We start from the raw sequence: 27,234 nt of genomic DNA on the forward strand, positions 1-27,234 counted from the left end.
TTAGTTGACCTTTAGGGCATAAATCGTTGTGATTCAGGAATATAAACTTCATTAAGATCAATGGATTTGACTGACAAGAAGTTAAGCTTCAATGGGTATGAATCAGACTTTGGCAACTCTGGCCTAATTTAAGGATTCAATAATTTCCTTAGGAATATGCTGCTGGAACTCTTGTTCAAGCATAAAAGTGATGATGCCAACCGGTGCCTTTTTCGATGGGGAGGAACAGCCGATGGATGACGGACGGTCAACTCCTGCTAGAGTGCACCATCCAAAATCCTGACTGGTTGCCGAGGCTGATTGAAGGAGGCCAGCCAGCACCAGAAAACGACTCAAGACTCTCAAGGGCATCTCCTCTCTAAGGATGGACAAATCCAGGGTGCTTTAAACAGTGGAAAAGAAGATGGAATAAGTGCATAGGAACAAATGGAGAGTCCTTTGTTGAAGGGGGCAAAATCGAAGTACGCTAAATTTTGCTAAATAAAGTTTTTGGGTGGCCTCAGTTAATGTATTTATTGGGCAGACCTTGAAGTGACGATGTGGCAATCTGGCATGCCTCGAGGAATTTCTTCATTAGGCCCATTGCCAAGCTAAAATTTGTGGATCAGTGAAATCTAAGGTATGCTTCAAATTGCCGACAAGTTTTATAATTGTAGTGTTACGATCATTTTTGTTAATGATAATCCAAATGGTAAATATAGGGTTTGGCATAGACAGTCTAGATAATGGTACAATGATGCATTTACTTCCTCTTCTACCAAAACAACTTGATATCCGACACTACAATAAGACCCTCTTCAATGATGCATAATTCTTTCATTTTATTCCTTGCCTCGCTTACCTAACATTCTCCCCTTTATCACAGTCTTAAATATTATAAGAGAACTCCAAGACAACGGACAAAATCTTTTTTGCACATTAACAAATGGTTTGATTGATCCCGTAAGCTTCTATTTAGAATTATTAAAACTTATATTTTCACGGTATGTAGCAAGGGAATACAAATCAGTCACATTAACTCCCTGAATTCTTATATTTACATTGGGTTTTGTATGTCAATTTTGACAAATGATTACCACCAGGCAATCTGTTTGTCAATGCTATTTCAGCGATGCCATTATGACACTGGCACAGCACCCAAAAACTCAAATAGCATCCAGAAATGGCATCAGCACCTTTTATGGACTAACTTCTGATGCCATTTCACATAGTCGATGCCATTATGACATCCTTGAGCAAATTGTTTCTGGCCCCACCGCTTAAGAATAACCCCCCAGGAATTTCCTCTGTCTTCAGCACACCTTGGGGCTAATAGTAGGCTAATGGCGACACTGGGTTTCTCTCCACCCTTCCTCCTTTCCAATCCATCCATCCCTATTGGCGTGAATGACCTCAGCTGCCCCTTGCCTCCCCTAAATCCACTACTACTCTATGACAACGGAGTCCCCCAAAGGTTATTAATTACCTTTTTAATCCTTACCTTTCCCAAATCCCACTCCTTTTCTCTCTCTCTCTCTCACACACACACCATTAAGACCATAAAATAAATATTTTGGAAGAAATTTATTCTTGAAATTTACAAGGAAAATATACAGCGATTTATTCAAAGTATCATTGTAGTCATAGCTCAATATCAACTGATAACATGTGGCAAATTTTTACCAGATTCACAGCTTGAAAATAATGCCCATTAATTATAGTATATGACTGCTATTAATATTCAAGGCACCTTTGCATAACACCTTGCAATTAACAATTTGTACTGTTATTCTTGGTTTCATTAATGGGCCACGACACTTATCACTGTAATACATTCAACGACTGCTCATCAAACATGACTCATTCTCAAAATCAATTGCCCAGCTTGAAGAGCCAGGTGAAAACAAAAACCAATAAAAACATTAACAGTTAGTAACTATCAACAATTCTTTACGAAGTAACGTTAGAATCACAAACATTCTTATTCAAAATTTATTGCAACAACCTTTTTCTTTTGAAATTAGATAAAAAATAAGAGAAAGGAACTCGTGCATTGTATAGTGAAACTCATGGCATTTCCTGTCCCTAGAGACAGCATGGTCAACTAATTAAACCAGAGGTGGGTTAAAGCTTGTCATGGTTTGCTAACATTATGACCAGATTTATAATCGTAAATTACAAGAAAATAAACATTTTTACATAATATACAAATATATAAATTGCGACAGCATTGCTTTCAAGAGGAAAAATATAATGACTGCAGCATTGGAGACGTTTTAACTTAGGGGGAGGGGGGGGGGAAGAGGAGGGTTGCCTGAATTAACATAAGCAGCCAGGGAACAATTTTCACCATGCAAAAACAGCTGCATCTGCTCATTTTTTGGCAACAGCACGATAGCGTGGAGATATAGAACAATCTTAGGTGGTAATCCTATTGAATTTTTTCGACTAGCATTCAAGATTTACAAAAACCACACTCATTAACACAATAGAATTTGCACATATCCCAGGAAACTACTTCTCTGAGTCTGATATATATATTATATATAACAAATAATTTGGGTAAATTGATATATTTAATAATTTGCACCATATAATAGCAACAGGAGGGTTGGAAAGGGAGACGTTTCACGGGAGCAAGGTTTATTAAAAATACACAGTTTTATAACAACTACTGCAATGCAGTCTCCCACATCCTAAACAAGTAAAAATATACTGAGCACCAGTTTTCATTTAGTTTACCCCCTCTTGTGCCAAACAGTTGCGACATTTTTTCCAGTCCAATCTCTATAAAAAATAAGACTCCCTCTTCAGAAACTGCGCAGTGCCTTCACCATCATACCTGTAACACCCGTAGAATTCTCTCCTCTTTTAAAACATCATCACTTTAATGCTTGAACGAGAGTTCCAGCAGCACATGCCTAATCAGCATTATTGATACAGACATTGCCGAGGGACACAAAGGTTTCATCACATGGCTGGGGCGCAACTTGAGGTTTCCATTGGAACTACTGTGCTCCCAGTGACAGTGCATGTTACACAATGAAAATTCAAACATTTCTCCCATGCTCGCTCCAGCAAACATTTCCAGATCCAAATTGATCAAAACACCACTACCATTGTTTTACAGCTTAGAGAAAAATCAGTATTTCTGTTTTACAGCACACCAAAGTAAGTATAAGTCAATGGATTATTGATTTACAAAGACTGTTAGAGATAAGACATTTCATGCATGATCCAATTTTCATTTAAATGTATTAGATGGTGAAAATTTCATTGATTTCCAAAAATTGTTACTATTTATTCTGATAAAGGATGAAAAATTACTTCCAATGTAAGTATGAGATAAATTTAATGATTTAGAGGAATTACTTATGCATAGTAAATTTTGATTCTTGAGAATACGTCCCTAAAATAGGCTAACTTCTTCAGGCAATTGGTAGATTCACAATGGAAAAGTAATTTTAATCAACTGGCATCATAATTCTAGGTGCTGAAGTTTGGCATTTATAGCACAGTTTGTCCCAAGCAAATGGAACTATTAAATGTTTACATGTTATGCAAACACACATTTCATGGAGAACTTAAATGGGCAGATGGAAATGAACACGTCACACGACAGAAAAATTAAATTTATGTAGCCAAGTTATTCTAGTTATACTGATGACCAATGGAAGAGGTACACGAGTATCAGTCAATACATAAATGGGTCTAAACGCAATAGGGTGGCCTTCTTTTTTAAACTCAGTCTCGGGAAAAATGCTTGAAAAATTATTATTAAACCTCATCACATGCCACAATACTTAAAACGATGGGAGCACTCGTCATGTTACTTAACTTACTTTTAAGCTTACTCTTTTGGTAACCTTATTGTAACTCTCACAAGCTTAAGACCAGTTAGTTAGCTGTTATCACAATGCACAAAACTAAACACTCAAACTTGCAGTTGGCCATTTCACACTTTATATAGCAGGAACCATTATGGTTCAATTCAGCACTTTTACTTACATTCTCAACACACTAAAAAAAATACTACTGTTTTCCCATGAACATTCTTTAGAGTATTCATGGCGATGCAAATGACATTTTATCCATGCACTACGAACTCAATTTCTTAAAAAATAAAACCTGCCGGTAGCCAAGCTAATCACATTTTGGATTCCCACATTCTCACATCATTTAATACATCAGAGATCCTTATGACCAGTTTCTTTCGAATGGGCTGCCACGAAATACTTGGGCTAAGCAAAGTCTAGTTCATTCATTTTCCTCGAGGCTCCCATGGTCATCCTCTGCCACCTTGAGGCTTGGACTTACACTACTCGGACTGCTGTGGTTGATTGACGCGGGAGTTGGCGAGACTGAGGGGCTCATTCCCATGCTCGGAGGCTGCAGGCCAGGGGGCCTCCCCATGCCAAGGCCATCGCCCTCATCCTCGAGGCCGAGGGCCACGCTTGCCACCGGCCTCGCTTCCAGCGCTCTTATCCTGTTCTCGTGCTTCACGATCATTGCCTTCAGCTTCCGAATCTCTTCCTTCATCTCATCCACGACCTCTTTCTGTCGACAAAGACCACATTGATCAGCTTAATTGACACCTCGCAGTGCATCAAGTGCTAATGCACTTGACTGGGTGGAAATTAGGAAAGGGGTGTATTTGGAGTCATACAAGTAATATACTCTCACAATGTCCTTAAATTTAGTTGACCTTTAGGCCATTAATTGCTGTGATTCAGGAATAAAAACTTCACTGAGATCAATGGATTTGACTGATACAAAGCTAGGCATCAATGGTTATGAATCAGACTTTGGCAACTAATTTGAGGATTCAATAATTTGCTCACGTGATGATGGGGCATGCCGATTGCTTAAGTGGTTATTTTTATACCTACATAGATGATGCTAGTCCTGACTGCTATATTCCAGACACTATTTTTTAAATTCAAATCAATATTTTTTGCAAAACTTATTTTATTACTCCCTCGATTCCTTCCTTCATATAAATCTTTTTGACAGCTTGACACTTAGTTGTCGTTTTCTTTTTCAGAAATAGCAAATACCAATCAGTGAAATCAGATTCTGTTTGAAGTATTCTTGACAACTTGATAAATAAACAAGCATTAATGCTTAACGTTTCATGTTTGCTAGAAACAGACATTCTTTCGTTTAAATATTACTTGAAGATAAAGTGACTTGAAATGTATAATGAAATTCTTTCTCGTATGGTCTGATTACGCATGTAAGTGCCACGGTGCCAGAGAAGGAACCAGACGGCATAACTGAGTAACTCTTCCAGGTAACATTTTTTTCCACTTGATCACTCATTTTTCTAGAATTTTCCTTTCAATTTTTATGCATATCCATATCTGTTGAAATACAGTGAGAAATATGTTTCGGTGTGTTACTGGTTCCCTCTCCATGAGTAGCGACCGTAAATTTTGGAAGAAGTTAGCATGGATACTTCAATCCATTCAATTGATAGTACGTTACATATCTCTAAATGTTACCTCTGTTAAATTTTATCAGTCAGATCTTCTTTAAAAAATTAATTTGATGAAAACAGAGAATATATAAAAAAGATAAATCTACTCGTGTGATTTATTTTGCCTATTACTACTGCTCGCCTCTTCCCCTATAAGCACCTGCCCGCACCAACTCCCCGAGGCGAGCAAGGGCCCCAAAGAGAGCAAATGAGCACTTACCCAGACGCTGGCTTCTATCACTCCACCGTAGGAACTTCCGCTGTCCCCTATCGATGCCCCGCCTCCTCGTCCCTCTGACCCCTGGCCTCCACCTTTGCCTCCCTTGGGCGGCATCTTGTCCAGCACATTTGACCTCCGACTAACCTGGAATTCAATTCATTAGCAAGATTACCAGGAGGACAGGCATAAAGCATGTCTAACATTACGCATGTTGCGTGTATGAAAACCATCAAGGGGAACTCCTACTGCTGCGTAATGAAATTGCACCAATCAAACTTGCAAATTAAAATGAGGCATGACTGAATTTCATTTCTCGACAGATGTCTTTGTTGTAAGGCAATGCATTACTTAAGGTTGATTCAATAGAATCCTTATTGTTCTACCAACGTTGTCCCAAAAGTTTTCAATCAAATGGATCAAAAGTTGTACTAGTTTCTTATATGTACTTAATTGCATTCACATGTTTTAGGTTCCTTCTTTGATTTAAAACATTCCCTCAACTCTTCACTTAATATTACAGCTTCTTTAAATTTATTAATATCACTCATTTATTATAAGGAAAAAAATGTGCTTAGCGCTGTTGTTTTATATTTAATCATCCTTCAGCACTTGCCATAATTAACTTTTCAGGTCATTTCAACTGTGAGGAAAGTTAACTTGTCTTTATCCTAACCTTTGACACAACTGATAAAAGTCACAGAATTTCATATCACCTCTATATGGTACTCTATATGGCACATTTCACCATCCAGTCTAAAGATGCACAACAGTTAGTATTGTCACAAATCAATGACTTTGGAAAATATAATTGTTACTTCAGAATAGGTTCTTGAAATACATAACTACTTTGGGAATCAATGTCCTCACATCTCCCATTCATGAGGGGCAGTCCGAACACCCACTACCACCACCAGTCGTTCCACCAACAAGGACATAACCCAACAACTGCATCCACCCGTGAGTTGTCACTATGCAGTTCTTCGACCACAGCAATGGCAGCACTGATACACAACAACAGTGTAGCCACCTTTTGGGTGAACTGGGCGTTAGAGCAGGCGTTCTGTTTTCATTTGACTGCCCCAAGTATTAGATACTCTCGAGCTTGATCTCAATTTTTGGAAATGAACTAATTATAGAATACAATTGAGTCACCCTTATCTCACCGTATTCATATATCCATCATCTCACCATATTTTCATTAATTTTGGGAGTTCTAAACTTCCTGAATAAATATACAACACTCAATAGTCCAATCATCCTTTTCACATTACAAAATCACCTCTCATTAAAATAGTTTTTCCACACCTTGAACCAATCATAGAACATATTATGTAGTGCGAATGTGCAGTTTATCCTTTTGCTTTGCTCCCATTGTGGTCAGCCTGATATTGTCCCAAATAGTTCTTTTAATTTTATTTATTACTCAGGAATGAGATGTATATTTAAGTTGTCGGACGCTAAATCTGTTAAAAAGATTCTGTGACCCCTGAGGGTACTAAAATAAAATTGGAGATGTTTCATAACAAACTAATAACTGCAAACACTGCCAGGAACTAGAACAAACTCTAACACAATACTATTGATGTGTTGGTGATTAATCCTAGACTGTGCATATGATTTGGAAAGTCTCGAAGTACATGAGCACTTCAAATAACCTTTAATCTCTGAGACCTTTCCCTTGCCATTGGATGGATACATCTGATGGCAAGGTTGAAGATTCAGATTCACTTTGCAGATTCAGTTCAAAAATGACCCCCTTTGACATTGGGGTGACAAGCAAGATTTGTTGAGGATGTGAATTTGACATGAAATTCTAAATACATATATATTTGTCACTCAATACCAATGTTTGTACCTTTTGATACAATGTATATTCATTGTGATGTAGCAATTAGTATGACTGACTGTTAAGGATGGGGGTCATCATTGTGAAGGAAGTGATATTAGTTCAGCATCTTTTGAGATTTGTTCAAAGCTTCAACAACATGAGCCTAACCACCACCCAGCATTTACCTCACCCCATCTAGTTTAAATGAATAAAAAATACACATCACGTTAAAGTATAGAACAATGCATAGGTACATCTTGTTTGCACAAATGATACAAATCTTTCCAAAATAATTGAATAAATATTTTTCTCACATTATAAATTAGTGATAAAATAGGGAATTGTGAATCGCATTATTTCCCACTAAGAACTAGAATACTAAGCAAATTAAGCACACCAAACAAAGAGATTGTGGAGTTTTTGATAGACACTGATAACGATTTGTTTCACCCACACCTCTTGGATTGCCATATGACTTTCATTGCACAATGTACTGAATCACCCAGTAAATACAGTAAAGAGGACAAAATTGATTTTCCAGGATTCTTGCTATACGCTGCACCCACTACACTAGGTTTCTTCACTATATAATTGAGATGGCACTGTTACGAGTAATATGTATACACTTAAGGGGGGAGAGAGAGAGAAAATAGAAAAGCTTGAGAGGCAAAGTTTGGAAAAGAACCAATTTCAGTTGATAGCTAATGATTTTTACACTGGGCAAGAACAATTTGAGAGTTATGCCTAGAACATAAATTCAGGAAAAGTTAAGGACGCTCTTTAACTGGAGATCTGAACAACATGACTCGATGTTTGATATACGCCATGTTATTTGAAAGAGAAATGCATACTTTATGAAAAATCTCCATAAAAACAATATTTATAATAATTGAATGAAAGTTAATGAAACTTATATTATAAGAAATAAATGAAAAGAATAGAGCATACAAATAAGAATTATCCAATTGTCAATTTACATTTATAGTCAATGAAAAAGACTTACCCAGAGCAACGCCTGTAGTCATGAGAAAATTTGTTAGCATCACCCACGGGGACATTGGCACTTAAAGGGTTCAAGACATGGCCACAATGCTTCATGTCCGAGCGTGTTGTGGCCAGGGGTGAGGGCGTCTCCATATCCTGAAGCCTTACGGATTAGGGACTACTGGAACATGCAGGGATTTCGCATCACACTGTCCCACAATCCTTGCTTGTGGGTCTACCTACCTTGAGGTCACTTTTCTTGGAGCTGGGTGTATACCCACTGCGAAGTGAGATTAAGGTGGGGTCAGCATCCTTCCCTGATGCCCAGTCAGTAGCCGAGAGAGCAGCATCTTCCCCCAGAGTGTCGGGATACAAATCCTCTTGAAACAGCTCAGACTGTGAAGAATTTATCTCTTATTCACCTCCTCAGAATTAAGAAGACCAATGAGCATTGATGAAAAAGACATTGCTTACCTTCCGCGGAACAGTCATGGTGATGACTTGACACAAGCCAGAATTATTAAGACGATAAAACCGAGTTATCTCACATGAGTTTACATCACAGCCTCTTTTTGGCATCATACCGATGCCACGTTGTGGATCTGGGGTTTGGAACGTGTTGATATAATGCACAAATGGTGGCTCTGGAGTTATTTCAAAGTAACGAATCACACTGTCACCCTAAGATGATAAAGAAAGTGAATAATAAATTCTTATTAGATAATAGAATACTGGACAATTATATCAGATTAAAAAAGGATTTAATGTCAAAAAACAACTGGCTCCAAATGAGATCCATGTGCAAATAAATCCTTAGGGAAGGATTGGGTTATTGCAGCGGCTAGTTTACTGACTTCCTACCCTGAGGGCATGGGTTTGAATCCCAGCAGTGGCAGAGTTTTTCAATGGGATTTCGATTCCTTGTAGTGGCATTATGCGGAGAGACCAATTAAAGTGGACTACAGTGGTGTCAGTTGGGCGAGATGGCAGATTGTGTGTGCCACCTTTCACTCAGTCTTGGATGTCACATCTCCACCATTCCCCCAGCCGCCTCTGTCCCCACAACGGTCACCCCTGCTGTTGGGTGACTCCTCCCCTCGCTCCTACACTACTGCTACAATGCCCAAGATTGTCAACGTGATCATGAAATGCCAAAATTTGGTTTAACTGGTGTCTACCACTACACCTTGCACATATTGCTGCAAGGGTCAGTGGCAGGGAGTGCAGAGATACCAGGTGCAATGATTTAAATCAGCCAGCAATGACCAGTAAAGAAGTAAGTTTATGAAAGGGTCCTATTTTCTAATACATTACATTTTTCATTCTTTTGTCATAGCATTTTAAAGACAAAAATTAATATTTGATCATATCTGCTGGAGAGTCTAACTATTTCTTAGACTTATTATATCACTATACATAGGGTAGCCACTATTTATGTGATAAAGAATGGATAGCAACCATTTCCCACTGGATAAGATTTATTGTACCACCATGTCGTATGTTTTTGATTTAATACATGCAGTAAATCGTATCTCGTGGAAAATTACTACTATCCCTTCTTTGTAATTCATAAGTGAATTCAAGATGGCGGATAACTATAATGTGCGTGCGTACTGCTCGGAAATAATAGCCGTTGATCAGGTTTTTCTAAAGTGTGATTTCGGATGCAATACTTTCTATCACGCTAGCTGTGTTGGTGTATCCAAAACATTAGTTCAACACGATTGCAAACAGTGCAAATATTCTCTATCGATGCAAATTATGCTCGATACAGTCCATCTCGACATGTGACTACCTGAAAAAAATTCAGGCTCAGCAAGAAGACCTACTCAGTTTAGTTTTAGATCTGAAATCTAAACTTGCGGACTGTGTACAACTGATAGAATCCCAAAAAAGTGAAATTAATTCTCTCAAGTGTGATGTACGTGCTGGGAAACCAGGAAGAAATGATCGTGGGCCCACTCACACCAAACTGACGCTTGAAGGCCATACTGTGAATAGTATTTCCACCGAAAGCTGCATGCCCAAGGTTGATTCCAAGGCAATATCAATGGTTCGAATCGATTATGATTCATCTTACAAACCCACGAGTGAAAATTGTGCAAAATTGTCTCAAGAGATGCATCTCTCGTTGACGAATATTTAGACGTAATCACGAGTCCCGAGGGCAGTGGTGTGATTGGCGACAAACAAACTGATGACTGGGTAACGGTAACAAAAAATGGTGAAAGAAAATCAGTTAAGTTATCGATGGTGGATAGTGAAAAGGTAGACAACAGTATCTCCGTCTCTCAGTCCAACAAAATGACGGCTACACATCTTGCCCACCACAAGGTTGAGTACCACGAAAAACCTGGCAAGCGCTATCGCGAACTGGTAGTGGGAAAAAATACGCCGTCGACGGATCTTGTTGGTGTAAAAAGAGCGTGGTTACATCTTGGCAAACTGGCAGGTGGGACTACGGAAAATACTGTAGACTGCTTCCTGAGAAAGAACTTTCCTCATGTCCCTATAACGGTGAGTAAGCTTGAGTCAAAGGGTGTAAATGCAAGCTTTAAAATTGGAGTGCCTTTTCATACTCGAGATGAAGTGCTGTACAGCGATAAGTGGCCATGTGACCTGACCCTGAGGCGTTTTTTATTCAAGCGCCGGACTGTAACTGGAATGGAATTTTTGTAAAAAAGAACATGCATCTATTCCCATCAAATAATGGCACACACGCCTATGGGACTAGGACAAGAAATCATCCGTGTGTAGTGTCTGCTAGCATGACAATAATGTCCAAGGGACCTCGTTCTCTGTGCATCAAAATATTCAAAAGGCTTCCCATTAGTTTAAAAAATTAGAAATCACTCTCTATTTTTAAAAATAAGTTATTTATGTACTTAAATGAAAAATGTTTTTACAGTGTGAACGACTACTTCAGTTCTGGGTAATTCTGAATTTTACATCGTTTAAATTCTTAATTATGTGTGTAGGTGTAATTTTATTTTATTTTTCTTTTCTCTGGCTAGTAATCCAGTTACTGTACCTATTGATGTACCCTACACGATTACATAATTGTATGATATTCTGTACCATACTATGTACTTGTCAATTGGGGAAATAAAATTATTATTATTAATGTTTGACTCCCACCACATCATGCTAGACACTACTCAATTTCATAATTATCTGGATTCCAATTCCTGGAAAATATACCATCATTTTTCCTGTTTTGTTTCATAAGTGCCTGGAAACTGATTGTGGCATTTATTTTTCTTATTAAAATGATACTGTGGTATTTATTCTAAGTATGCCACCTAAGACCACTCAGCCTGTCCCTGAAGTCAGTCCTACAATAGATTCAACTTGACTAAGGGCAAACTGAACTCACAACCAAAATAAGCATCATTCTCAATGGCACTCCCAAATCACATTTCTGATTTGCACATCAAACTCACGACTTTTTCCTAATTTCCTGACTGAGGGGCCCCCACCTGCGTCACCTAACATTTTTATCCTGTCAAATTCTTATCTTGCTTTTCTCTTTGCGCGCAATACAATAAAGATGAATGTATTGTTTGTGTCGGTGTCTCAAGGGTCATAGTTACCTGTGACAACAAACCATATCGTTATTAATATATGACCAGCTGATTCATTGTTGGCCTTGGGGAGCATAAATCTAGAGGCTCTGCAACACTTATGATCTGGAGTCTTCAGAGGCTTCCATTACATTTGTATTAATGGGATAAGAGAGGGAGAGAGTGTTCTCTTGCATATATTTTCAAGAACTGAGCAATCGTTGCATTTAGAACCAGTGCACTCATGGTATGGGCCCTGAATTGCCATGGCAAATATGACTTGACCCTCCCCATGGACTACAACCTTGACATGGTGGGCCCATTCTGATGACCTCTACAGCTGTACTGGTGAAAGCAATGAATATTGCCCCTAGCAGTGTCACCCATGCTAGATAGGTCAAAGGGAAGGAACTGGACGAAAGGTAGTGTCAGCTCCTCAGTGAGGTGCCTGCTGAGCCATCTGACAACATTGGGGCAGCTGCTCGAGTGATGGTGTTATGTTAAAAAAAATATTGAGAAAGGCAATGGGAAACCAATAAATTAAATTATTATTCCCAAGAATCAATTATTAGAAAGCGTCCCAGCAACTCTGGAACTCAGCGTGTCGTGCCTGGCAGTGGGAAAGGTTTTTGCAATGTTCATCTCAGGAAACCCTTGCAAAGCAAAAGCGACGGAAGCAGCACAGATCATGGCTGAATTAGTCAGAATAGGGAATTGAAATGTTGCGAGACAATGAGGGCAGGAAAGCAAGAGATGGAAATAGGAAACATAGATGTTTGAGGTCTATGGGAGATGAAATGGAAAATGAAAGAAGACACTTTGATTTCCACGTGCATTTTAGCCAAGTGGTTTCTTTCACCTTGAAGGATTTCCACCATGCTATGCCTGAAACTGTGTCATGAGATGGAAGGATAGCGGGAAACACTGGAGTGAACAGCAATACAGGTTTGGCTTAATGTATACAGCGGAGGGGACGAGAGCCAATGAGGGGTTGCCATAATAGTGAATAAATAGGTAGGAAGAAGTGTAATCAACATAGAGCAAGGATAGAATATTACTAGTAGAGGCAAAAGCAGAACTGAAGAACTTGGTCAATGTTCAGGTCTACATGGCACCAAGGAATCATGAGGAGGAAGATGTCAATGGGGTACGTGATCAGTTAGAGGACATAATTTTGAATGTTCCTGGAGGGAAACATTTGATATTGATGGGGGATCGAAATGCACGATGGTAGGGGAAGAAAGAGATGGTGGTGAGATAAGGGACTACAGTTTAGCAAAGAGGAATGACCATTAGAAGAAAGAAATAAGAGTTTTGTAATAGACTGGCATTGATCAGCACAAAGCTAGACATCACAAAAGGCATAATTATACAGGGAAAATGCAGGATGCCATGATGTCATTACAGTAATGAGGTCACTAATATAATTGAACATCGAGTACAATCAGGAAGTATTTGTGAGTTTTGTAGATTTTGATAAGGCATTTGATGGACTAAATTGGGTAGAGTTAATGAACTAATTGCAGAAAATAAGAATAGGAGTAGTTTGGAGGGATAGGAGACTTATCCTTAACCTGTATATTCCAGAATGTCCCCCAAATTTGATTCACAGTCACATGGTTTGTGCGGTGGAAGGACTTCATATTGCCAAATCACTACATGAACCTCACTTCTGCACAAAAAAGAAAGCTTCAATCTGTGATGCCCAATTGAAGACGGCTCAGTTAGCAGAAGTGCATGTGGAGCAATAAGGCTTTCCTTTAGTGGAGAAGTGCAAAAGCATCTTTTGACTCACAATTCACCAATGCGCTGTCTTCCCCAGATGTCCCAGACACCACGAGTCAATGTAAATATCTCATGAACGGCAGGGCATTATGGGGTCCGTGACCAATGAACATTTCTTCCAGTCAATGTCGACCCCTTAATCAAAATTGTAAGTGGAATGAATGCAACCAATCAGCATGAAGCAATGGCAACAGAGGGACCCGCCCTTCTATCACTCACTCATTGTTTTAAATTTGGTTTCACCACTTAATTAGAGATGCATTACTTTTGAGCAGAGGACATTTTTTCAAATAAATTTATTTTGGAATGAATAGGATTCCACTACTTTTTACAGGTATTATGCATGGGAAACATCTAAAGACATGAGAAAATATTTATTAAAAAAGAAGAAAGTTTGATTTTGACTAGACCAATATGTTTGATATGTATTGCACCGAAACACATAGGCTTACATGATATGGCTAATGGCAGGGTGTAACTGGGAGGCCCCCTGCCAATTGGTGGTGTGGAACGGTCCTCTTTCTACTGAGTGCTCTTTTGAGGGTGAGCCTCACACCTAATCAAGGAACATACCAGTGGAATCCAACAAATGCTGAGGAAAAAGGGCATGGGAAGAAACACATGCCAAGTCACAAATGATTCATTTGTTCCATCTATACGAGTTAGGTCTATTTTGTAGATTAAATCAATAATGGCGGTGACCATGCATTAAATCTGCCATGGTAAGAATCTGGGAGAGTGGCTGAATTTGTTGAGCATGGCAGAAAAAAAGAGAGCTTTGATTAAACCAAGCATGTGGTCTTACATGCTTACCTGAACTTAACGATGGATGGCAATCTGGTCGGCATAAACATACCTTTCCACACAGGTAAACGAGGCTGGTGTCCGGGTCATACAGCGGGAACATAACCCCATTGCTTGTGTCCAGTTCAACCATAACGATGGGCTCTGCTAAAAGCACTGGGGTTCTCAGAGAGTACTGCCGCTCACTCATTTTGCTGAATCCAGTTGTAAAAATCAACCCAGAGCGCAGAAATATGGCACGAGTGGCTTTACTTCCTTCATGGCAAATCGCTTCCTGAGGATGCAGAGAATATATGAGAGGGGCACGCATATAAGATTCTTGCTGCACTGTGAATGTGCTGGTATGGACCAACTCGCCAGCAGAGCTCCATGAATAATCTATCTAATAATTTTAATCTAATCTAATAATAAAATCTAATAATTATAATAAACATGCAGCGTGAGGTGTTAACATCTATTTCTAAATTATCAGTCATCATGAAATTAATGGAGCAGCTCGTGGTAAGAAAAATATTGTCCTCAATATTTGACAATTCACGGCTGACATGGTCTTTCCAGAGGGGAGTTTAAAGCTACCAATTTTTAAAATCTCTTCATCTATTATTATTGATGCTGATGGTAATTAAACTGTTAGGTTTTATGAAACACCACTCTTCTGAGTTTCAATTTCACTACATATCCTCAACGGGAGAAGTACTAAGTGGACACAGACACCCCCAACAGTGAAATGGACCAGGACCCATGAATCAATGACAAATGCAGCTGGCATGGACTACCCTGCATTTCCTCTTGAGTGCTACATGCATGCCCTTATTTGAAATCTTAGTGAACTTATTTCTCAAGCATAGCCATAACTGACGAGAACAAAACATTACAGACCATGCACCACTTAAATAGATTATCAAGGCAATATCTAATAGTTTAATGCACTATTGATTCCAAAATTGGGATTCCTACTCAGATATGTCACAAGGCAATCAAATGTTATCAAATAAAATGGGAGGTCTTTATAAAACTCTGATGTTCGTGAAACTTAATCTATCATGCAAGAGGGCCATAAAGAATTACTGATAGTACTTGAGAAACAATACACGTAAAACAGACACAATGATTACACCGAATAGGTACCTCTTCCACTTCCCCCGTCCTTGGATTGATGATTCTCATCTTCTTGTCTTTACACGTGGTGAGCAATTTTGAGCCATCCCAATTCCAGCATGCGCTATAGACAATGTCTGGGTGGCAATCTATGTGGAAGAGAACTTCTCCTATTCCGACATTCCAGAGCACCACCTGGTTGTCACTCCCTATCATTGCCAATCAAAAACATATCTTCAGTGAAATAATGCAGAGTACATAGGCTACCGCAATGCATGCAAAACTCAATGCTATTCCGACTCCTCAGAATGAAGTTTGGCTTATTGTTACCACTATCCACTCAAATGACACTTTAAAATTATGCCAAACAACTTCTCCAACAATTATGCATGTGCACAGCTTTGAGGGTCAGGTACAGGCAGGGTAAACTGAGGTGGGATTGCAAAACCCCTTTCCATGAGAGGCTTCTTTTTACCAATCAAACACAAACTGGTTCATATTCCCTGATCAGTTGGGCTTTGTGGATTTCTCATTTTTCACACTGTATACTCATTAAACACATTCATATCTGAAAGCAAATTACTTCCTGATGGGGCAACTATTATCAAAATAAAAATCTAGATATTCAATACACTGGTCGAAAAGAAATTTAAAATGCTGACATAAATGGCATGCAAACGAGAGAATCTATAAAAGAAAAGACAGCAGCAGATTGCAATTAGCTGACCCATGCAAAATATTGCAGCAGTTTCTTAGGACGTGAATGAATCCAAATTGGAGAGGTCAAGTGTTTGAGGCCTTTCTTTGAGGTCAGCTGGTGAGAGTTGGTAGCACCAGTTCAAAAATTGAACATTTTAAATAAAACAAAACCAGGAACTACAACCAGCCCATACTGGGGAGTAAAGATAGTGCTAGTCCTAATACAATAATAATAGTCCTATGACATTTTTTAAAAATTAGGGCTGTTTATATGCAAAAAAAAAACATACTGAAAAATTACCAAAAACTCATCACGGAAGTTTTTTCCTGATTTCACAGCTTAAATTGCTGAGACAAAAAGAAACAATTTCGCATCATTATAAAGAGCCTGTAGGCATTCATGCATTGTGAGGCAAGGCATGTTTGCATTTCTAGGCCCACAGAAGGGTGCTGCTATGAGCATGCCAGAGAGGGGTGAGGGCGGGCAATTCCATGAAAAAGTTAAACATAAATGAGAAAAAATTCAACGACAAAAAATGAGAGATGAGCCAGTCTAAATGTTTCTTGAAATTTGGTATGATACACAATGCCTCTCAGCGAACACTCAATGCCAATTTGTGCGCATCAACTTGAAATGCAACAGTATTTCTGTGAATTTATAAAGCAATGTATTCATATCCCTTAGCACACCAGCACATGATAGCCTTGATGGGAAATTAAGCAATTTCATGATTAATTCGTGAATAGGGCACAACCTTCAGATGGTTGCACCGTTTGAACGGTGATAGTGAGAAATTCTTTCTTCTAGGTGACCAATAATGCCACAATATGGCCCAAGAGAGAAAAATATCATTAAAAGATATGCCGGAGCTATTTGAAAACACAATTAAAATACGTTTGAAATGAAATCAATGGAAAAATAACACACCATCTCTGTGACCCGACTGATCCAGCCATCTTTTCGCGACATTGAACATTTTCAAAATGTAGACTATATAAAATGTATGCTGCACTCTTGATGGCAGGTAAATTTATTCAACCGAGGTGCTGTCAATGTGTTCCATGAATTCAGCCAATTATGAGGACTCAAAATTTATCAATATCTACATTTTGCTCAATGAGTTCCTATGATTAACATCAATGAGGTGTCAAGCCCAATTCCCAGTGCTATCAAATCTCAGCTATGGAATTAAAGTGACGATTGAGTTTTCAAAAAGTTGATCCTTATTCCACAGTGTATAGAATTAGAAAGAGGAATAGAATCAGTGTATAGATTCTGGGTTTCCCTTCATTCTAAGGGAAGAGTGAACTGCAGCTCCCTGAGACTTCACCTTCCAATCATTCATTGTGACTTGGTGCATCCGACTACTCGTACAGTTTTTTTGGAGTTATCCCGAGCGAGATGCGCCCTCGAATCAGTCGCGCCAAGGGCCCCATTACCGCAGCTGCTCGTGTGTAAACCAAATGCTTTGAAATGAGGATGCAGACGTGGAAGTGCAATCCAATGTCACACTCCCAAAGTGAACATTGGAAATACGTCTCAGGGGTACCGGGCTGCTCCCAATAAAAATATCTAGATGGACACCAAAGTAAATGAGTTTATAAAAGAAAAGTCAAACCCTGGCTAGGAATCTGCCCTCGAAGGGGGCACATTTCTATTGCCGTGCATGGCTACCATGGGGTATCATATTACATTCCCGTGATTCTGTTCTCCAGTCAGGGAAAATAAAGCTTCAAATTGAATTGATACTAGAATGCATTTCCTCCCCTCTGAAATATGTCGTTGAATCTGTACCGCAGGGAGCCCTCCACGTTTTTGTTGCTATCGTTGCACACACTAACGCATGTTGTGCAAGGGAAGGAAAAGGAGACACAAGAAGATTAGAAGCAACACACTGGAGGCTGTAAAAAGAGCCCCCCCCCCTCCCCACACTGCTTGCCATTCCTTGCTAGATGCAGTCTGTAGCTCACTGGACTCTTGGACGCACATTAACACACGAGGTCTGTCCAATAAATAAGCAAACTGAGGCCATAATAACTTGATTTTGCAAAATTTAGTCTACATCGATTTTGTCCCCTTCAAAGTACTCTTCATTCTTTTGCTATGCACTTGTTCCATATTCTTCTTTCCCACTGTTTAAAGCACCCTTGGAAGTCCTCCTCGGCAGTTGAGCTTTTTATTTTTCTCGTAGTTTCTCGCTTTATTGTGTCCACATCTTCCCAGTGATGTCTCCTTATCACATCTTTGTATTTTGGGAACAGGAAAAAGTCACAATCTGGTGAATAAGGAGGATGATCAAGGATGGCGATTGATTTCTTTGCCTGGAATTGGCGAACCGTCAATGCTGAATGTGCAGGTGCATTGCCATGGTGAAGGAAGGATCCATCCATCATCTTGAGTCAAATTTGGTAGCACGCGATCTCTCAAACGCTTGAGAACTGTAAGGTTTTGAGAACTGTCAGCATTTACTGTTTGTACTTCGGGAAGGAATTCATGATGAACAACACCTTGGACATCAAAGGAAACCAGGAGCACGACTTTGATTTTCGATCGGCTTTTTCTTGAGTTTTTTGTTTCGAGGTCAGTCTTTTGCTTTCCACTCCTAGCTTTGGATTTCAGTTCAATGTCATACTCGTAAAACCACAATTCGTCACCAGTGATTACCCTATTGAGAAATCCAGCATTGTATTCAAGTGAATTTTTCCAGTCAGTAACACATTTAACTTTTGATCTGGCATCAGCAGCTTGGGCACGATTTTTGCTCAATTTTTTTGTAAACCCAAGTGTTCGGTTATAATACTGTGTTAATTTTCCTAGATTTGGTTCATCAGCTTTTATTCAGACAGTTTTTCTTCGATCGGTAAGGACAAGGGACTGCACACGATCAATGTTGTCGTGGACACGGGTGGTTGGAGGTCGCCCCTGCCTTGCATCATCATCCGTGGCATCTTTCGGCCATCTTTAAAACCCTTAATCCACTTGAATACACGGATGTTTTTCCTTCAGTGCTATATCACCGTAAATAGCTGCTGTCAACATTTCAGTAATTTCTAGATAACTTTTACCGCACTTCACCAAAAATCTTGATGTAGATTCGTTGCTCCATGATTTCATCAATTTCCATTTTCGACGAGCAGTAAAAACAAAGAAAACAGAAACTAACATAACTGGCACCATACGCACAGCTCGACCGACGATCTGTCAAGCGCAGATGGCTCATTGGGTCTCTGGCAACTACCGCCACTAGTGGGCTATGGGGCTATAGTCCGCATCATGGCCTCCAGACTGCACCAGTTCGCGCATTTATTGGGCAGACCTTGTATATCTCACGCACGAGTCAACCAAAAGGGTTTTTCTGAGAGGAGAGGGGAAGCTCAGTGCATACAGTGCAAGGGACATGAAATCCATGCAATGGCAAGGCGACAAGGGGGGCATGTTCCTTTCCCTGTGATGCCAGTGACCGGCCGGGAAGATCTGGTGCCAATGGAAATAACCCAGTCCATGGGAAAGTGGAGGGATCTCCCTGATTTCAACTGAAGCAAATAGTCAGGAGCAGAATATCTAATTCAATGGCCTTACCATACCAATGATTTATGATTGATTTGCATGAAATTATTGAACCAGACCAACAAAGGAGCCCCTGCATACTCGGAATGAATACCTAAATTCATGACTGTGGAAATTAGTTAAATAAAACTACAGCATGAGAGTATTAACATGCTAAATGGCATTTAACAGCATTTTATTAGAAACATTAAAAAATATATATATACCCCATCAAACCATAGTAAATGCAAAATATTGAATTTTTCATGAGTTTCAAAAAGCCTAGTATCTTAAACTGAAAATTTTAATTGAAGTTATTTATCATACCGAGTACTTCAATGTGAGTAAATTTCAGGTTTCTGAAAAATTGCACATCAGTGATGGTGAATCCTGAATTTGGAAAAAATGCATGTTTAAGACACTGCATGAAAGACCTCAGGTCTCAAAACTCAACATGAAGTTGACACAAACTATTAGTACATAGATTCTCCTGTATGCGAAACAAACTGCCCAAAAATTTTGAAAATGAGAGTTTCAGCATTCTGATGCAAAATTTAAACATTAAGGTTTAATAAGCAGGAAAGATTAATTTAGGATATTAAGCGGACAGAAAAGCTAACCCATAATGCATTTACATTAAGGTTTTATCCCTTGTTTCAGCTGAGATATGTAAGCGATTGACAATACGTACAAATTGAGAAAACACTGTTCACCACCATAGAGAAATTACCAGGATAACCCCACGTTGATGAAAAGAAAATCACATCGATTCTGAACCACTGGCATCAGGCAAGAGACAGGATTAACTTTATGGTACAAAATAGCGGAGATGCCATTAATTTTTGGACCAATTGCTATAGACCACAAACTAAGAATTCCCTAGAGAGAAGGAAGAAAATTCTTAGTAGTGCCGGGGGAAAGGGATGCGCGGCAGGGGTTGACAAGGAGACTCAGAGTGAGGGGTACAAGAATGATGTTCATGAATAGGGAATGACCGGGGTAAGAAAGCAACAGTTTGCCGAAAAGAGGATAATACCAACTACTGCCAGGTTAAGGTACATAATAGATGTAGGATGTAGAAAATGGCGAGAAATACGTGCTTAGATTACATTAAATTTAAGCATGAATACATTTCGGGACAGTTTTGTCATTTCCTACAGTTTCCTAGGAGTGGATTAGAATAGAGTGCCCATCGAGAGTAAAGTTAAATGAGAGGGATGTAAAAAGGGAAGGGAGTTACGGAATGGAGTGGCAGTAACCAACCACCGCAATGTACAAACACAAGGAAATGGTTGATAGGGTCGCAGAAAGGAAAATATTTCAAATGGTTGATGACAAAGGCTGCAAAGGGTACAATACATAGTTGTAGAGAGCAGGAAATAGCAGTTAAGTGGTCATGCAATACAGATGAGATGACTAGGAAGAGAGAAGATGAAGCACGCACATGATGGGGTGGAGAAACATCCAAGTGAGTACATAATGGAATCCTGATCAACTGAGAACGCTAAAATTTGAACTCAACATGGGGAGGGTCAAGAACAGAGCAAGCACCACGCGTGTGACAAGAAAACAAGCACAATCACTCACAAGTCCACTGCTATGCACCATTGCAGCACCCTCCCAGTGCATAGCGGCTACTCTTTTCAAGTTTTATTTCGCTTTTTGGTTCTGTTTTTTTTGTATTTGTGGCATGTTCGCTCGTTAAATGTACGTCGCAAATGTTTTGGTGGGAGTGAAATGCAGAGCGAACGCAGCACAATAGCTCGGGATGCAAATATTGCGCTCCTTTTCTCAGCAGAATGCTCCTTTGCATCTAGTTTTGCTGTTTGACATGCATTTGGCAACGAGGGGTGGCAGTGCATGAAGTCACTCCATGCTGTGCTTCACATGAAACTTTGTGTCCGAGTCACGACACTGACATTAATTGACTGGCATCTTTCGCAAGTTTTTCATTTCCACTGTGCTCTCATCGCATGTGTGAGCAGAGCAGCACCGTACACCACGCTCCACACCGTCTCCAAAAAATAAACTGCATCCAAAATTATACATGTGGCATTTTGCTATAAGGAGTGACATATATTAGAGGGAATTCAGTAGTTAAGCACACGAAAATACTCATAAATTGATTGGGTTCACTTTCTCTCACTCACATTATTCATTATAAATGCAATTCTCGATGAAACCCTGGGCCAATTATCTTTCAGCTAACTGAACCAGAGACATTGTATTATAACCGTCTAAATCATTCTCACCATGCATTTATGATGCTGATTATTGTCATTGTAAAGTAAACCATACATTAATTATCACCAAGAAAATTCCCTTATTATTTTAATTTGCATGGAAAACAAATGAATTTTACTATCTACCCGATACAATATAAAACCATTTGAAGAGGTAAGCAATAAAATCAAAGGCAAATGCAAAGCATGGATAAAGGCGTGGGGACATAGCAGAAAAACCATGCTCAGATGACTCACAAGACGCATACTAAACTCATGCATCTGTGGTTTGACCAAATTTTTTTTTTTTAAGGTAATCTACCGGTTAAGGTAGGTTTTTGGATGGACACAACTACCAAACAAATATTTTATTACTCCTAACAAAACACAAAATCCATCATCCTACTCTATATCAGGTCCCTCTTCATCTCTGAGTAATTTCTTCCTCCCTTCATCCCGTCCAACATCCCTATCCTGTTCCTTCCCTTTCCTCTTTTGCCCAACATTCTACCCTCTATCACAGTTTTCAACATACCACTGCCGGTCAACACCCCCTTCATCCACTTTTCCTGCCTCCACAGGATTGCTCCCAACAAACCCCTCTCTTCGCCCACCATACCAAGTACTTCCTCGTTTGTTTTCTTCTCTGTCCATTTCACCTTCTCCATTCTTCTCCACACCCACATTTGAAGAGCCTCCAGTCTACGTCTATCCTCCTGCTTCAATGACCACGTTTCCGCGCCGCACATAGCTACGCTCCATATCAAAGTTTTTACGAGTCTTTTCTTAACATTACATTTCAGAAATTCAATTGGGAATAAAATCTAACACTTTTGAGTTCAATGAAACAGTATTTCACCATAAAGTATGTTTTCAAATCATGTGACTCCACTAGCCTGGGTGATATTTCAAAGATAACGCCTTGGCACTACGGAGATTAACTTTGAGGTGTGCTGCCATGACACTAAAACCTAAAGGACGGTGGTGCCTTAATGATGCACTTGGTTAGCGGTATGAATTCCCTCTCGCAAACATCATGAGAGGACATGGAACAGCATGCCACGGGCTTGCTTCGAAGTCGGTAGGAGGGGGGGTGGGGGGAAAGAGGCATGCCCTTAGCTCTGCCCACTTGCTGTCTTTTCTATGGGAATAGAAAATAAATCATTAGCTTTGGCCCAGTAGATTTGGCCTAGACATTTTTGGTCACATTGAATTTTCAATGAAATTTATATTTTTGAGTTTGATCTGTGAGCAATCATCAAGTGATGTCGATAGAATTGCAATGGCCCAGAAGGAGTTTGGTTAAATCTCATAGCGAGTGTAATATGGATTCTCCATGCAGACATTTCCCTCAGCTGTATTCTAATATGGAATAAGGCCCCTCTGGAGATGCTTTGAAGAAGCCTGCTTTAGACAAATAAATTTTGAGGTGTTTGGATGAAATAAATGGAGAGAGGACTCGATTTCAGCTTTCCCTTGAGCGTTGGGCAGTGACTGTGGTTTCGGCACTCGTGGGAGAACCCTACAGGAAGAATTAAATCAAGCATTGCAGCAAGTGTACAGTTTAATTGCTAATTAAGACTCACATTGCATCATGACCAGTTTTTTTCATAACAGCGGTGTTTCAAAACCATCCTTCCCAATGACATTCAATAAATGATAGAAGCAACTCCTAAGGAGACATGCTCCACTTGATAGATAGTATGACTATTTATTTGGTATCGTTGACCATTGATTATCGACCATAGATAATATGAATATTTATTTGTTATTGTTGAACATTTATGACCATTTAAATAAAGTAAAATATAAATTCTCCTTTGTCATTTTAGCTATCTAATTTAAATTATTAGATACTCTCCATTTATCTTAGTGCAGGCATGAGATGCTGCCGTCAATAAGTGGCCATTTACAAGCTGATGTGATGGGGTGAAAAATGAAGGCATGTTTCACAGCACACCTATTTCAACAGTCCAAACAAGGATCTCAATGGCACAAATGATCCTTGGACTGTGATATTCTTGCTGCAAAGATTCGGAGGAAGGGCTTCCATGGTTCAATGAATATAATTGATGGTTTCCAGCATAACTTTAAGGAATCGTCCCAACTTGGCACCAGCAGACTAATTCCCTATTCCCAAAAGGGAAATCCCCCCTTCCTCAAAGGACACCACCATGGGACCCCCTAAGTTAGGCCGTCAAAGAATCTTTCACGCACACCATTAAGGACCTTCTGGAATCAGCCACCGAGACACTGGCAAAAGTGTGTTGATGCTCAAGGGATGTACTTTAAAGAATTAAATTCCAACACTTTCCCAGATACTTTCCATAAAAATCTTGTTATCTCCTTAAACACCTTCACTATGTGAAAACACATGCTGCCTTAAGTGAGAGCATTGGTTCAAATGGATAATTGCATATCTATAATGCTCAGAGGAAAGAATTTGACTCTGCCCTTGGTGTGATTTGGAGAAGGTCTTGAAGGAGAGCAGAGTACTCACACATCTACTATTGGTTAAAGGTGCAAAGTAACTACAGCACAAACAAAACATTTCTAAGCATTTATTAAGAGAAAAACAAAAGAGTGCCACTAGAAAATAAGAAACCACAACCATTGACACAAAAATGCAAACTATGGAGACAAGGAGTAACTAGAAACACTAAGTTTATGGAACTGAAGGGATCTGGTCCTAGCACAGGGTTTTCACAATTGACCTCACGTTAAAGCTCATTAAAAGCCAAAGTAAATTAAAACTGATCACTTCTTTGACAGGGAAGAAATGACTAAGTATGCAAGGCTCATCCAAAAATTGATAAGGGATAGCATGCTCCCCATTTCAACTCACCCGCTGTAAGTAAAATGTTTTGTGCAGATGGATGCCACAAAACAAGGCCTACCCGCCTTTGATGATATAACAGATCTACCACAGGTTCTGTCAGTGTTCTGCAAGACAGAGTTAAAAAAAATGGCCTTCAGGACTGATTTCTACCAGAAGGCCCTAATGCCTATACAGAAAGTGCACTAAAACAGAACAAGTCTAGATATCAAAGGAGAGGAGAAGATAATGCAATTGAGAAATTTATGACTCAAGTGACTCATGCAAGAAAACTTTTAATACAGAAAACAGAATCTTTTCATTGAAAATAGCAATAACTACTTAACTATTACAAATGTATATTAAATCAACAAATGAACACTACAGAAAACTATTCAGCTATAAATTTCAGAAGAGAGACTAAATCTACAGAAATCATAGCTATAATAAATTGCAGATAAAAGAGAAAGTTTCTTCAAGAAGACAAAAATAATTAAGATATGTCAAGCAAATGATTTACTCTCAGCAAAAAATTCATTTTAGGCATAAAAATACTTCTGCTACAGTGGAAAACTAACAAAATGACCAAAAAAAATAGTACATTTTCCAAAAAAATGTAGAGTTTTCACTTTCATCGGTGCCTAGTTTGCCTGCCATCTACAGGCAAGAGATGAACAATGAAGACATAACAAAATATTGATAAAGGCACAAAAGGTTAAGCATATTGAGTAAGTACACTTATAGGACATTTTTTTTTCTGTAAATAGAATGATGACTTAATCGCTAAAGAGATATCACTAAGGATAGTGGTATCCACTCTTACAATAAAGGAATCAAGAAATATCACATATACCTTGAAATACCATGATCTGGTATTTGCCAGACTTTGACTACACAGTCCTCTGATCCGCTGGCAATGACATTGTCATTGTGTGGACACCAGGCTATATCCAAAACAGGTCCCTTGTGGCCTCCCACCAGGGGGTGGTCCGCTGCAATGCGCCCAACCTAATGCCAAAGAGAAAAGGGCAAAAAATTTTAGCCAAGATATTTCTTCAACCCTACCAATTAGATTGCACTCAGGGTGGTGGTGGATGTACATTTTTGCAACCGGGGGCGCGAAAAGACGCCATCAACAGTTTGTTGGCGTCAAATGGGAATACATTTATGTCATGAAGTGAACATAATTCAGTTCCAAGTGTTTCTTAACCCTTAACCACAATGGCTATTAAACAGTGGTTCACATGAAGAGACTTACCTGCCACACCATGAGTGGGAGCAGTTTGGAACCTAAAATATGTTTCTTTGTTTCCTCTTCCACCAAGACTCTTTCAATATTATAGATCAAATAGATGTTATTAACCGGGGAAACAAGCCGTCATAAGGAAAAATTGCAAGTAGGAGCTGAACATTTAATGGCAACAATTTGGAAATATCACTTGAGAGCATTTCCCGGCAGCATGATTTAAGATTGCCCCGAGTGGAGGGATTGAAAAGAGGGGGAAGGTTTTCCCTTCTTTTTGGGGACCCACAACCCGTGCCCTACACACCCAAAGGAGAGTTTGGACAGTGGCAACAGTGGTACAGGACAATGAGGTGATGCGGCTTTGGCATCAAATGATGAGGGATCCGAGCTGCCTCCAACACAGAGCAATGCTCCATGCAGGAAAGTCATTTATTCATGGGGTTGAAACCACTATTGCATCAACATTGGGTTAATCATTATGAATATAAAATTGTCTGAGGCGTCACTTTGTGGAAGCGATTCATATCGGAAAAGAAAGAAATACTTGGTTGTTCCACATATATTTTATTAACACGACCTAGGTTTCGACTTACAAAGTCATCATCAGGTAAAGAACAGAAGACACAGGGCTTTATATAGTGGATAAAGAACTGGAGAGGGGAGGTGTTTGAGAAGAGGGAGGAGGGGAAAGAGAAAGGGAAATGGTGTGTAAGTTTGGGGGGAGGGGGAGAAGACGGTTGTGTATGGCGTCGGGGTGGGAGATTACGGTTGGGTACTGCTTCAGGGGGGGAGAGGGGCTGAGGAACAGAGGGAGGTCCAGGAGGGGGGAACGGGAGGAATAAGTTAGGTCATTAAGTAGAATACCCTTAAGGTGACTATTCTTTGAAATTTCCAACCGTTCCAAGGCATCTAATCTTAAGCCTTTTTTCTCTACATGCAGAATTTTGGGGACAAAGTCACTGGAG

General features: G+C 39.4%; 1 protein-coding gene across 1 annotated transcript; it reads right to left on the reverse strand.

Moving 5' to 3' along the window:
- Positions 1–1,548: 1,548 nt before the first annotated feature.
- Positions 1,549–26,698, reverse strand: LOC139692742 (coronin-6-like). The gene is made up of 10 exons (XM_071590988.1): positions 26,574–26,698; positions 26,282–26,351; positions 25,877–26,031; positions 25,054–25,151; positions 15,771–15,949; positions 14,695–14,916; positions 8,965–9,171; positions 8,734–8,886; positions 5,679–5,822; positions 1,549–4,536 (listed from the first exon to the last, which is right to left on the reverse strand). The coding sequence occupies exons 1-10, from the start codon at positions 26,696–26,698 to the stop codon at positions 4,237–4,239; spliced, it is 1,653 nt and encodes a 550-aa protein (XP_071447089.1). The 3' UTR covers positions 1,549–4,236.
- Between the last annotated feature and the right edge of the window lie 536 nt (positions 26,699–27,234).

The sequence above is a fragment of the Hetaerina americana genome, unplaced genomic scaffold (genome assembly GCF_022747635.1).
Source record: "Hetaerina americana unplaced genomic scaffold, ioHetAmer1.1.p SCAF_40, whole genome shotgun sequence".
NCBI lineage: Eukaryota > Metazoa > Arthropoda > Insecta > Odonata > Calopterygidae > Hetaerina > Hetaerina americana.